Source organism: Euprymna scolopes, chromosome 25 (genome assembly GCF_053919585.1).
Source record: "Euprymna scolopes isolate OS-2025 chromosome 25, ASM5391958v1, whole genome shotgun sequence".
Lineage (NCBI taxonomy): Eukaryota > Metazoa > Mollusca > Cephalopoda > Sepiida > Sepiolidae > Euprymna > Euprymna scolopes.
In genome coordinates, this window is record NC_136506.1 from 69,910,335 (window position 1) to 69,925,434 (window position 15,100).

The window sequence follows — 15,100 nt, forward strand, 5'->3', positions numbered from 1 at the left end:
AAACCTTTTATTTAATTTACGGAGTTAGCATGTTTTCATGTTATCTATGACTTCAACCTCCAGAAGAGTGTAACTTTACAACAGAATCTTCAAATACTTCATCCACTATGCAAGGACATGTGGCATAGTAGATAAAGTACTTGGTAAAATTCAGTTGTAAAATTACACTCTTCCGGAGGTTGAAGGTTCAACACTCAGTGTAGGGTACACTCAAAAATACAATTGTGAATTACTTATACCCGTTCATGGTTGATGGAATGAGAGAATGCTATCTCCATAGATTAAATAAAGGTGCGATTCAAAATTCTGTTTCTTTGTATCTACATTATGCACACACACAAAAGTGACCTTGTCTGTGTGAAGAATGGTCTCTTCCAAACTCCTCAGTGAATTTTTTGTCTGCAGACTTGAAACTTGATATATAGGAGGATTTGGACTTGTGAAACAAATTTGATTTGTTCTTCAGCCGGTAGAAGTAACCGCTTAGAGATCAAAATTGAAAAAAATTGGAACTTGGAAGGCATAAGTTGAGTAAGCTTGTTACTTTTACACATGCACGAATATACTTTTTTATGTTAAATAACGTTGTTGTTGAACTTTTCTATGCATACAAACATGGCTCAGAGGGTAACAGATATGTTTTGGTTTTGATTCTAGATGATGGCACCCAAGTCATTTTTTTGTTTGTTTCACTTTTGAAATCACTACTACATATTGGGTACAATATAATAATCGATAGAAAATTGACTCTATGCTAATAAATATGAAATCTGCATAAATTAAAATATATTTAAGCATATTTTATCACCGAGCAACTCTGAGCAGCCTGCTAATATATATATATAGATAAGTGAACGTGTCTGTTGTGTGTGTACATTTCCCTACGCAATAACTCTGTCAATTTTAAGTCTACAGACTCGAAATTTGATATACAGGATACTGAGATTTGGGAAAATCTTTGTGATTGGTTTTTGGCCAGAAATTTGGCTGTTAAGGAGTCAAAGTTCAACGATTTGATCTTGAGAACTCTACCAAACTCCTCCGACAATTTTGGGTCTAAACACTTGAAATTTTAGATTGGACTTTTTTCGCCAATATTTTTGAAAGTCATCCTTCGATTTTGTAGCCTTAATTAAAGCCTACGTCACTTCTGGTTTGGCGGTGGTTGTAACAGTAAAGACGTTGCTTTTTTTCACCGTTCTTTTCCCCCTTCGGAGTACAGGTTCGAGCCTGCCTTCCTACTATCACTTTTTTTTCTTGCTCAACATACACATCCAAACACCCACGCTGAAATGCTAATATATCTATAAAAGTGAAAATTTCTGTATGTGTCTGTCCCTACTAAATAACTCTGTCAATTTTCAGTCTACAGACTCGAAATTTGACATATGGGGTATTGAGATTTGGGAAAATCTTTTTGATCGGGTTTCGGCCAGAAATTTTGCTGTTAAAGGGTCAAAGTTCAATGATTTGACCTTTGAGAACTCTACGAAACTCCTCCAACAATTTTAGGTTTAAACACTTGAAATTTTATATATAGGTTACTTGAACATGGATCTAACTTTATAATTTGATTTGAGCCCAAAACAGTCAATTTTAAGGGGTCAAAATTGGAATCAAAGTTCAAAAGAATGTTTATCTCTGCTGTCTCTAACAAATTACTCAGCCAATTTTTGGTCTAAACATTTGAAATTTTACATAAAAGGTATTCAGACATAGGGAAAGATTTTTAATTTTTTTTGCTGAAAATTTGGCTTCCAAGGGGTCAAAGTTCCAAAGATTTGACCTTTGCTATCTCTAGCAAACTATTCAGCCAATTTTAGGTCTAAACATTTGAAATTTTACATAAAGGGTATTCAGACTTTCAGCAAGCTTTTTAATCAGTTTTTGGGCGAAAATTTGGCTGCCAAGAGATTAAAGTTTACAGAGTTGACCTTTGCAGACTCTACCAAACTCCTCCGTCAATTTTGGGTCTAAACACTTGAAATTTTAGATGTAGGTTACTTGGATATATGGGTCAAACATTTTAATTTAATTTAAGCCCAAAACAATAAATTTTAAGGGATCAAAATTGGGGTCAAAGTTAAAAAAATTTGATGCCTGCAGTCTCTACCAACTTTTCTCATTCACATTTTTTAATATATACATATGCAGATAAAGTTATGAACGGTACATAGGGCCCGAGCAAAGCCAGGCGAAACTGCTAGTATATATATATATATATATATATATATATACATACACACACAGTAGAACCCTAGGATAGTTTTTTTCAGGTTACCATGTGGAATACAATGTTTTTCCAGCTCCTGGTTAGGGTGTTTGCCCCACCTTAGGGCGTTATTTATGTTATTTGATTATATGCATGTGTATTATATACTGTACTGTATTTTGTTAATAATTTTTAATGCCGTATCCTGGGGTTCTATTGTATAATATATGAATGATGAACTATGAATCCTTGGATCAGTCATTGTTCATAAATTTATGGTCCCTTGTTGAAAATGTTTTCTTTACAAATGCCAATAAATATATTTTAACTCATGTTATACTAACAAACATAGCCACCAATATTAAACGTTTTCCAACTCTTTTTCTTTGTTTTAACAAAGGACATCCTCCTTTTGTGTCAGCATCTCCTTTGGACAGGTACTAACAAAAAGATAACAAGATATAGTATATGTAAATAAACTTTCCTTTTTCTTTTTTTTTTTCTAGTATGTGTATATCTGTGAAGGTGTCACGTTGCTGTCCAGTTTGTCAGGTTCCATTCAATGTCAAAGACATTAAAACACAGCTGCCGCTCGGTAACATTACCAATATTGTACGACATCTTAAAGAAATTCTCTTCAATCCACAATCAGGTATTGTTTGATTTCAGTATCACATCCTTCTCTTTTCTGAAAAATGTCATCAGGTCTCTTCCTTCTCTATTTTTTATTGGTTACATTTTGTTATGATTATTATTTAAAAAAAAAAAAAAAAAAGGCAATAACAATGATTTTAATATTTTGGGAGGTTTGGGTCGTTTTTATGTATCATTTTTTCTTTAAGTCAATGTAAGTTTTTTTTCTACTCTTTATAGCTGCTCTCTTTACAAATTGACTCTAAAGGTGGGAGTCTGATTTTTTTTTTTTTTTCTCAGACACTTCCCCTACCTATGTTTTTTCGTTTTAAAATCTATATATGTTTAAGTTATATAATTATAATCTGTGTTCTTTTATATCTAAATTCATATAACAAATAATAGTTTACACATGGAAAAATTTTAAATAATTCAATAATGGCATACATAGAAAGAGCTTCATGAACTAAGAAAAGAATCTTTAAATTTTTGAAATCCAATTAACATTTAGGGAGTTATGACTATTTTTGTGCCCTGCATGTTTGGACATTTTTCATCACATTTTTTACACTACTTTTTCAGTAAAAATGATATATCTTTGTTAAAACACAAGATTAAGCAATGAAATTTACCATATAAGTGTATTTTGTGCAAAGAATCAAAATATGCTACCGAAAATCTGTAGAAACTAATGGTTTTCAAATAATCTACAGTAAATGCACATAAATATGCTGCAATTCCTTAAAACTGCCATGTATCCATTAAAAGAAAAGAAGTTCGAGAACTCAGTTAAATTGTAATACATTTTATCTACAGAAAACTGAAATCGAAATCTCAGACTGTTTAAAAATGAATATATTGTAATATTTCTTTAGTATTTTTATAGATTAATACCTTCTGTTACTTCCCCCTCCTATCTGACCACCTCTTTAAAATATGTAATAATTTTCTTCTTTTTTAGGCAATTACATGTGAACACCCTAAAAAAACTTTAATGAAAGATGAACAAAAATTATTTTAGAATTTAATGTAAAATGGTTCCCCATTTTGAACCATTCCAGCATTTTAGGGCAGTTAACCATTTTTTTTTCTATGGGAGATAAATTCTCTTTTTTCTAAAGACAATTATGTATGGTTTAATAGGGTCTTTGTGCAATTGAGGATGGGGATCTAACTTTGGGTTAATGGTAGGACTAAGGAAAATTATGTGTGAATATTGTGAAGAGTTGATAGAAACAAAACAAAATCAATTTTAGAATTTAGAGTGGGGGCTTGGTTTCACATAAATTGAATGTAAAATAATTCACCATTTTGAGACCATTCTAGCATTTTAGGATAGTTGACTAATGTATTTTTTTATGGGAGAATATGTAATGTTGCTGGGTCAGTATGTTTTCTTTTTCAACAGAAGTTTTTTATTGTTATTCCTGGCACAACTTAAAAAAAGTCTCTTACTGCCACATGTCCATTTTAGCTTGGCAAGCAGTTCTTCTTCTCACCTCACGCCGGCCGCAGCCATCCATTTCTCACCTGCACTTTACACATTCGTTTTCTTTGACCTTGTCTTTCTTTCTTCCCGAGCATATGTTGCATTTTTTTGCTTAGTACTTGTACAGTTTAATCAAGACATTCAAAAATGAAAATATCGAAAAAAAGGTTATATTGTACGTATCCGTTTTGGACTGAAGATCTCCGAAAAAAAATTTCAAATTTGATTGAGTAGTTTTTTTTTTGTTTTTTTTACAGCGGAGAAACACGTTCTTATGAGAGTGCGTTGAAGTCAGCCATTATGAAATTTGCTGAACACGCCACGGGGAGATAAATCCATGTAAAGCGCCGACACTCCCTCCCCATCTTTAATTCTAGCTTTTCTTCCCAAAAATCGAACCTTTTGCTCGGTATCATAACAAATTGTTTTTTCACTGTAAAAAAAACCAAACTACTTGATGGAACTAAGTGAAATTTTTTTTTTTTTGAGAACTTCGTTCCATAATGGATACGTGAAATATAACCTTTTTTCGATATTTTCATTTTTTAATGTCTTGACTAAACTGTACAAGTACTTTTTGTTTTTCCTTCCTCTTCTCTTGCACACTTCCTAATTTGCATATGCGCATTTTTCTGCTACTGCTGCTAATCTCTTAACATACTGACCATCCATCGCTGCTGCTAATACTTTCCACGCACTCGAATGTACTGTTACAGATAAATCATGTGCATTGTTCTTTAAGGAAGAATCTGTTTTTAGATGCTTATATGTAGCTTATATTTAAACGTATTTTACGGCAAACAATTAAAAACGCTGTCATATTAATATATAGATTCTTGCATCATATTTTGAAATACTACTGGCAAGACCTCTATAAAATAAAATGCACCTGCTGCTCCTACCTCGTTAGGGATATGGAAAAAGAAACCATTATGAAGTAGTGTTTTGTTTAATCATTAAGATAATTATGTATGAGGACGGAATATTCAAATATATCAAATACAACCTGGCAATGCCGGGTACTTCAGCTAGTATATAAATAAAGAGAACTACAGTTTTTATATGTTTAGAGAATAAAAGAAAGTCTTCAGAGTATATTGGTGACAGTTGTATTAGCTCTAAGTGTAAGAATTATAATTCTTGGCGGACGTACAAGAGTGAGACCCCTCTAGCAAAATAAACATCGGCTCCGATGTTGTACGCAGTTTGACTTAGGGAGCGCCTAGTTTTTGTTATTTATTATGTTTTGTTTGGATTTTTTATATATATATATATATATATATATATAGATATTTTTTATTTTGGCTTGAACTTTGCACTTTTCGGATTTTTTTTTATGGATATTTTTTATTTTGGCTTAAACTTTACAAATTTTGTTCTTAAATGATTTTTTTTTTTTTTTTTTTTTTTTGGCCGGAGATTATAGTTATAGGTAATTATGAACAGGAACATTGGTGCAAGTCCAGATTAGCACTTGTGGTGATAAACACAAAGCTTATCGAAACACAGTGAAATGTTATTTGGTGCTAGTGCACTTATTGATCCGTGCTATTTTAAAATAGTACTTTACAGTTTAATTAAAGTTTTATGATACCTGTTTTTATTAAATTGTTAGGTGAAAGTAAAGAATAGGTACACCCCTCCGTCCCCATGTTAAGAATGGCTTTCTAAATAATGTCATTATTTAAAGAAAAAAAAAAAAAAAAAACTACTCGACAAGAACACTGTTTTTTTTTTATAATTATTTTTTATTTAAAAATAAAAATTTCAAGTTGGCTTGAACTAATAATCCGAAAAAGCGCAAATTTCAAGCCAAAATAAATAAATAAACTAGGCCACACACAAAAATTCTTTCCTTGTAAAAATAATAATTGCTCCCTCAATCGAACTGTATACAGCATCGGAGCCAGTGCATATTTCGCTAGAAGTGTCTTACTCGTGTACGTCAGCCAAACTCTCAATTTCCTGTATGTATGTATGACCCCCCCCCCCAAAAAAAAAATATAATATATATATATATATATATATATATATTGATCAGGATTAAATATGAAAATGGAAGAAAGCAATGCAAAGTAAAATTTGTTTTCTAACAACAAATAACCACTATGTAGTACAAAGCATTAACCAAAAGGATCTGTATTTGCCTGTTGCTACAGGCTGTCTGAAGATATTTACTTCCTGACTTAAATGCACCAAATATTAATGTTATTGTTTATTTTTTTCTTTCCCTTTGCAAAACTTAAATTGTGTTCTGCAAAGCCCAAAAAAAAAAAAAAATATTCTTCTGCAAAACGACCAAATTAAACACCATGAATAAAGATTTGAAGATGTAATGAACTTAAAACTTTTGCCAAAATAATTGGACCCGTAAAACAAAACAGCCAAACTAAACACGGAATAAATATTTGAAGATATAACTTGATGCACAAAAATTTCTTTTCAAAATTACTTGCTTCAGCATTAAATAATCCAAAAAATGGTAAAAACATAAAAACAACAACCAAACCATGCAGAGTAGGTGAAACTGATTTCATAAAGAAAATTTAGTTCACATTAGCAATTATTTTTATGGAAGAAAAAAAAAAATTTTTTTTTATATTATTAGTCTTGACCGACATTAATTATTTCAAGATAAAAATTATCATTCATAGTAAATTCTACAGATAGTGGACAAAAAAATCCAAAAAAAACACCATGGAATTCTGCATGATCCTGCTTGTAATTATATAATAATTTATTCCCTGTGTGGCCTAAATATTTTGCGTGGGATTTGGGGATGGGGTTTCATACTTATATCCATATGGCTTGACTGATAATGTGTATTCGGCTTGCATAAAAATCGATTGCTTCTTGCTTGTCCAGACAATCTGATGACTGGAGGAAATAACAACAATACCAAAGAAGGAGGAGTGGTGAGGGTGGCAATCTTTTGTGTGTATATCGGTTTATATATGCTTATTTTTATTTTTTTATTGAAAGGTAAAGTGGATGTGGTAGGGTCTGATTTTTTTTTTTTTTTTTTTTTTTTTTTTTGTAGGGGTTTTAGGTGATTTGATTTTTTTTTTTTTTTTTTCTCTATTCATAATTTCTGCTTTGATGTAATAAAAAATCTTTGTTACTTGTTTTTACCTTTTTTTTTGTTTATTTTTGCAAGGTCATGATGTGACCTGCTTGAAGACTATTTTATTTTTTGTGTAGTGGATAGATAATTGTTCTTTTCTTATGTTTGTGATTTTATTTATCACATCTGCTTTGATATTGTATCAAGCAAACATGTCTTATGCTTGGCATTCTTTTTTGGGTAATTGTTTTTTTTAGTTATTTTTAGTTTTATTTGTTTTTCAGGTATGTCTTTGTATCTTTGAAAATCTTTTCTTTTTGTGGGTAGTCTGTCATGCATTAAATTTTTCATATTTATCAAATCATATAATCAGGTCTTATAAAATTTGATACTTCAATTGTGAAAAATAGCTCTGTATATGTAGTTAAGATTTGGTTTAAATTATAGTTATTTACCTGTAATGCTTACGTTTTAAATAGTGTTTTATTTGGTGTATCAAACTTAGATTTTTAATATCATTTTCTTTGGACCTTTTTGCAACTACATGGTGGCTTTGGTCCCTGGTTGATGTCAGCACCCTTGCTCTTGCTATGTCTCCTATGGTTAGGGTCTCAATTTTTGTGCCTGCTGGAGTTTGATGGAAATGGCATCCGGGAACCCTATGACAAAAACCAGTTTGGCAAGTTTTTCTAGTCTGACTCCTTCAAACCGTCTGATATTGTTTGCATAAACGTCCACCTGCTTACCAACCCATTTCTCCATGGTTAACTTCCTATAGGCTGTGAATGCACCATCCATGAATGCTTCTTTTAATCAAGTCTCTATCCACTCGACATCCAATCGATCAATCTCTCTCTTCTCCAAATAGAGCAACAATGCCCCCCCCCCCGATACAATGCCACATCATCTATCTTTTGAAGTCTCACTACCAACTGTAACTTCTTCAGCTATGCCACCGTCTCCTTCGCCGGTAAATAGCTTCACCATGTCGCTGCCGAGTCATATCCTAACCATGATAACTGCCGAAATAGCTGGAAGTGTTGAAGTTCCATTCAACTACTGAATATGATTAAATGTTTGTGCAAAAAATTAAAAAAAAAAAAAAAAAGTTTTTCTTCAGCTTGCAATGTTCTCGGCACATGCAAAAATGACAATCCTTAATCTGCCTTTTTTTTTTTCTTCCCACTCACACCTGAATTCAGTGTACATTCAAATGACTTTGCGTCAACAAAAAAAAACAAAAACCGTTCTTGCCAATGAAAGAAATACCATCTTTTCATATGCCAAAATTTGACCGCATCTTAATTGGCATATGTCACCTTTTCGTTTCCTATCAGTCGGGTTTCGAGTGTCGGTAACTCTTTACTGTATGCACACGCCACCCTTGGACAGTTGTTTCCATGACTGCTGTCACAGTAATTTCTTATTCGCCTTGTATGTCATTATGCATCACGTCTTTAAATGTGTTTTAATGTTTTTTCCAGACAAACTGTCCATAAACTAAACGTGATTCTTAGCTAATTCTTTCTCTCTCTTTTCTTTTTGACGTACATATCGAATATGCATTCTTTATATAAATGACATCAACTGTTAGAGTTCAGTTTATTGTTACTTTTGCACAACCCAATATGACTTAATCGTTTTCTTTGAGTTTATTACATTTTTATTAACTTGTGTAATATGTAAAGCTACAAAGCTGCGGTCTGTTTGTGTGTGGTTAGTTTAATGCTTATGTTGTGTACATGCAGGTGTCCCCTATTTACTTGCTTCCCCATGAGAGCAAACATAACTTCAGTTTTTAATGTGGGAAAAAATCCAACTCCCCAGAAAGGGCACTGTGGATTGGGACAAAAATCTTTTTATTTTTTTTATTAGATTTAAAGCCATAGAGTATTATGATTAAGTTGTGAATGACATGTTTTATTCATTATTCAAGTTTGCACATTTAAGTGTTACCTTCATTTGATACCTGTTATGTGCTAGTGCTGTAGCAGCTGGTGTTGGTGATGATTCCTGCTTTAAAGCATTTTCGGTTGAAATGTATTCAGACTCTGGAAGAAAATACTGATATCAATTTCTGAACTGATAAAATTTAATAAAAAACTACAGTGGATTTTTTTACCTCCTTCAATGTGTTCAAATTTGAATTGAAAGTTATAAGTTTAAAAAGCCAGTATCACACCAAATTTTTTTTAAACAAACAACAAAACAAACAAGTGTTTATTTTTTAAAAAAATCTGCATTGTACTTGAATTTTAAACTTAGAAATTTTGGTCAATTTTTATGAGGTGCCCCAGCGTCGTTTAACTCCTAAGATGATCTTTTTTTTTTCCTTAATATGTTTAAAAGGCCTTTATGAACAATATGAAGAGAAATTTTGAAAAAACTAAATAGCATTTTAGAATGGGAGATAATTTTCCCATATGAATTTAACGTAAAGTGGTCACCCACTTCTTGGCCTCTTAGCATTCAATGAGACATATCACTGTAGTGCTAGATGCATCAACTCAGATGTGGGAGTAATACTCTATGTATGGGCGAAATGTGACTTTGTAAAGATATAAAAACTCTCTGGTGCGAGTAATTTTCTAACACTGTAGAAGTAGCCAACCTTCTTTGCAGCAGCCTTGGCAATGTTCTAAATGTATTTCAATTCATGTTGCTTGTGAATGTTAAGCCAAGGAGTTTGAAGGATGTTATCTATAAATATTTTATTTATTGTTATTTATAAATATACTAACAATGCTACCTGCTCTTATCTGGAAATGGAAGCTTTTGTTTTAAAAGCTTTTGCAGTATGAGTTAAAGTAATAAAACTTAGTGAATCCTTATTCCAATATTTTATGCCATTTTTCAGAGCTGGAGTCTCATACTAAACAATTGCAGTTATATATATATATATATATATATATATATATATATATATATATATATATACACACACATTGTGGTGAGCGAATGTTTGTTTAAAATGGATATTTGTTGAGCTAATTTATGAGCACCACTTCTATGGGTAGAACTGCTGACTATCAATGTGAGGGTTGTAGGTTCAATTCTGTATAGAAAGCTGCTAGTCTAGCTGCACTGATGAGTTGTGATACAACAAAACAGTACTATATGTGGATGACATATATATATATATATATATATATAAGTGGAAATGGTAATTAATAAAAACTGAAGAAAGTGCTCAATACTGTTATAGAGCAAATATGCGTTTTATTTTTTATTATCGTATCTTTCTGTTAAGTTACATTATTGTTTCAGCTACCCAGCTATATATAAAAATTACAATTAAATTTACTAAGATGGTAAAACTAAAGTATATTATAAATATTAAAGAATTAATGTTTATAAACTGGTGCTACCAGATCAGGCTGCCCTGTGGCTTCCTGAGACGAAATGCACCTACATTGACGTTTTTTTTGTTTTCTGATCTTTTTTGTAAAACTTAATTATGTTCTGCAAAACCAAAAACAAAAACAACAGCCTTTCTCCCTCCCCTTTTTATTTTATTTTTTCCTACCTTACTCCCAGTCCTAGATATGACCTTAAACTACATCCGATGGTGAGGTCCGGCTTACGGACTTGGGAATTGTGGAGCCACCTCTTAATTGCCATTGCTCCCAGGTCCACCCTGACCCGGAGTGGTAGTACCTGTTAGGGTCCTAACTATGGGTTAAATAGAAACAGATTTTAAAAAGGAAAAGAAACAACAAAAAAGAAAGAAAAAGAAAACAAATATATTCTGTTTATTTATTTATTTTTTTTTTTTTAATTTTATTTTTTTTGCCCTGTCGGTAGGGCATGAGAACAAACCGACTGCCCCCCTGCAGAAGGTAAAAATCCCTCAATGGGGCAACCAGTTAGCCGTGGGTTGCTACCCGTAAAGTCTTAGGACGTGATTCTGGTGATTGAGCGAACCTAAACCAGGATACATAGAAGTTTAGGCACCGCAACACATTACTTTGGCCCTTACTTCGATTAGACGGGCGGTCGGAGAGGCCCGATCCGACCAATCGGCCAGTCACGCCAAGCCCCACCATATATTGCCCATTCCAAAAACTCACTACTAATACAACACATCCCTCCTCTCCCACAAATAACCCTACTCCCTAATATATGATGGAAAGCGGTGGCTGAGGGTCTATCGATGACGAGGCTGTAAACCCCTCAGGATTGCTACAGATCCCATAGCAATATCAAGAGAGAACAGATAATCATTATGATACCACCAAAGTCGGTTATATCATCATTGTATCCCTGTAGAGGCTGGGCGAATGGGTTTCCCCCCCAGGATCTTCCCAAATAGGACTCCGAGGTGGGTGGGGAACAAAGATGACGAAAAAAGAAAACAAAATATATGGCTTATTCCTCCCAAAAACCACCCAACCACCCAAAGAGAACCCACTCTGATGTCTCTGACATCAGTAGTTCTGAGGAAGAGACGATAAAACCAAGGAAGTCAACATTCGTAGTAATAGAATCAATGGAGGAAACTCCTTTGAGCAAACTATCACCTTTTAAAATTGAAAAAAATCTTAAAACTCTAAAACCAAAGTCTATTAAAAAACAATTTAACGGCAGCCTACTAATAGAAACCCATAACGAAGAACAAACTAAAGAAATATTGAAACTAAAATTATTTGAAAGCATCAAAGTCAAATGCTACAGACATCCAACCCTAAATACCTGCAAAGGAGTAGTGAAAAGCCACGAACTTGCACTTTGTCCCTTGGAGGAAATCAGGACAAACTTACAGAAACAGAATGTGTTAGATGTTCGTAGAGTTCAAATAAAAAAAAACAGTGAGAAAATCGATACCAATACATATATACTAACTTTTGATTCCCTCACCATACCCAAAGAAGTGAAAGTTGGATATATGAAAATAAATGTAGAAATTTATATTCCAAACCCCCTCCAATGCTTCAAGTGCCAGAAGTTTGGACACCATCAAGATCGGTGCACACGATTACCAGTGTGTGGAAGATGTGGAGAAAGCGGCCCACACATTGACTGCAGAAAAGATTTCAAGTGTGCCAACTGCCTTGGAAACCATAGCGCTGGCTCTAGATATTGCGAAATATGGAAAAGAGAAAAAGAAGTGACCAAACTAAAACATATAAAGAATATATCCTACCCAGAGGCCAGGAAAATCATTGAAACTAAAACATATGCAGATGCAACTAAAAAAACTACTCCAATCAACAATCAAAATGGTCATATACATGTAACGGATACAACTGACAAGAAAATTGATGTCTTAAGCAAACTAATAAAGGAAATGAAAGAACTATTAGAAGAAATGAGGAAAATGAATAGTGCAATGTCTGCAACCAATCCAAGGATAATATTAAGTAAAGACACTACTGAACCACAAAAAGAAACAAAACCACAAACCATTTCTACAAAAACAACCGAACAACCATCAAACACATCACAAGCCAGAAAAGAATCAAAAATCCCCCCAGACAAAAAAAAACAAACAAACAAAAACAGGAAAAGAAAGATCCCGATCTATATCTCGAACAGGGACTCCGACAGAAAATAGGTTTGAGGGATTGGAGACGATGGAAGTTGAACACAATTCCAAATGATGAACAAAATATTACAATGGAATATCAGAGGGATAAAAGCAAACCAAAATGAACTCACATTATTAATAACAAATATGAGCCCAGCACTCGTCTGTCTACAGGAGACCTTTCTGAAAGAAAATAATACCATCAACATAAAACACTACACATCTTACAACTACATAAATAAAGATATGGACAGAGCTTCTGGAGGCACATCAATACTCGTGAAGAATGAAGTCCTTCAAAGACAAGTATAAACACAAACTTGCAAGCAATTGCAGTTTCAGTGACTCTACATAGAACTATAACACTTTGCTCAATCTACATCCCTCCAAAAGATACAATCAATGAAACTGAGATAACTCAATTAATAAAACAACTCCCTAAACCCTTTTTTCTACTAGGAGATCTCAACAGTCACAATGTAATATGGGGAAGTAAAGAAACAAATAAAAAAAGGAAAAGAAATAGAAAACATAATAAATAAAAATAATCTATGCCTCCTTAATAATCAAAACTACACCTATATGTACCCAGCAACAGGTACTTTCACCGCCATTGACCTTACCTTATGTGATCCTTCCATATATATGGACTATGACTGGAAAGTACACAATGACACCTGTGGGAGTGATCATTTCCCAATCATCCTGGAAAGTCTAAGTACTAGTACTGAACAAAAAACACCCAAATGGAACCTACATAAAGCGGATTGGGAAGACTTCCAGAAACAATGCAAAAACCAATTAATTATCGAAAAGAATGATGAAGATGACCATTTGAACTACTTCATTAAAACACTCACAAACATAGCAAATAATACCATACTGAAAACAACCAAAACCAACAATCACAACAAACCTTGGTTCACAAAAGAATGCAGAAAAGCCATCAGAGCTCGACGAGCTGCCTTGAGAAAATTCGAAAAGTACCCAACAAGTGATAATCTGGATTTTTTTAAAAATAACAGAGCAAAAGCCAGACGAATCATAAAGGAATCCAAAAGAACAACTTGGAGAAATTATATATCCAAAATTAATGTGAATACCAAGGCAAAAACAGTTTGGAAATGATGAGGAAAATAGAAGGAAAGTGTAATAGTACACCAATATCCCACATCTCTAAAGTCAACAAAATATACACCGATCAAAAAGACATTTCCAATAACCTGGCAGATAATTTATCAAAAATTTCATGTGACAGACAAACAGCGAAATTCAAAAAGATTAGAGAAAAGGAAGAGAAGAAGAAAATTCTATTTAAATCACAAAATACCAAAAAATACAACCAACCTCTTATCTTGCCTGAATTAAAAGAATCGCTAACCAAATCCCATGACACAGCTACAGGGCCCGATGAAATTCCATATGAAATCCTCAAAAAACTTCTAGAAACCTTAATGAAATACCTACTTGAAATTTTCAATATTATACGGTCCAGTGGAAACGTACCTGAGACCTGGAAAGAGGCCACAATAATACCAATCCCCAAATCTGAAAACTCAAACATCCAATCCCAATCAAGTAACGTCTCAGATCCATTGAATTTCAGGCCAATAGCTCTAACAAGCTGCATTTGTAAGACCATGGAAGGATTATAAACAAAAGACTAATCTGGTTCCTGGAAACAGAGAATCTTATTACAGAATTTCAAACAGGATTCAGGAAAAACCGAAGTTCAATAGACCACATAGTCAGACTTGAAACCTTCATCAGAGAAGCCTTTGTAAGGAAGAAACATTTAACAGCAGTGTTTTTTGACATGGAAAAAGCCTACGATACTGTGTGGAAGTACGGTGTTACAAGGGATCTGAAGGCGCTTGGACTAAAAGGCAGAATGCCAATTTTTATTGAAAATTTTTTAAAAAATAGACGGTTCAGAATAAAGGTTGGCACAGCTCTCTCGGACTTGAAAGAACAAGAGAATGGAGTACCTCAAGGGAGTATACTGTCAGTGACCCTGTTCAGTATCCGAATTAACAACATTGTAAAAAACCTTAACCCTGGGGTAGATTGCTCCCTATATGTGGATGACTTCCTAATATGCTGTAGATCTAGATATATATCTATAATAGAAAGGAAGCTTCAATTGTGCTAAAACAAAGTAATGAGATGGACGGA

The 15,100-nt window shown here is 33.3% G+C and overlaps 1 protein-coding gene across 1 annotated transcript in view; it reads left to right on the forward strand.

Annotated features, from left to right (window-relative positions):
- LOC145247428 (BRCA1-associated RING domain protein 1-like) overlaps window positions 1–15,100 on the forward strand; it is a 129,600-nt gene that overhangs the window by 65,632 nt on the left and 48,868 nt on the right. The window contains exon 4 of the mRNA XM_080109186.1: window positions 2,719–2,864. Coding sequence (XP_079965312.1) covers window positions 2,719–2,864 — 146 coding nt within the window. The remainder of the gene's footprint in view (window positions 1–2,718; window positions 2,865–15,100) is intronic.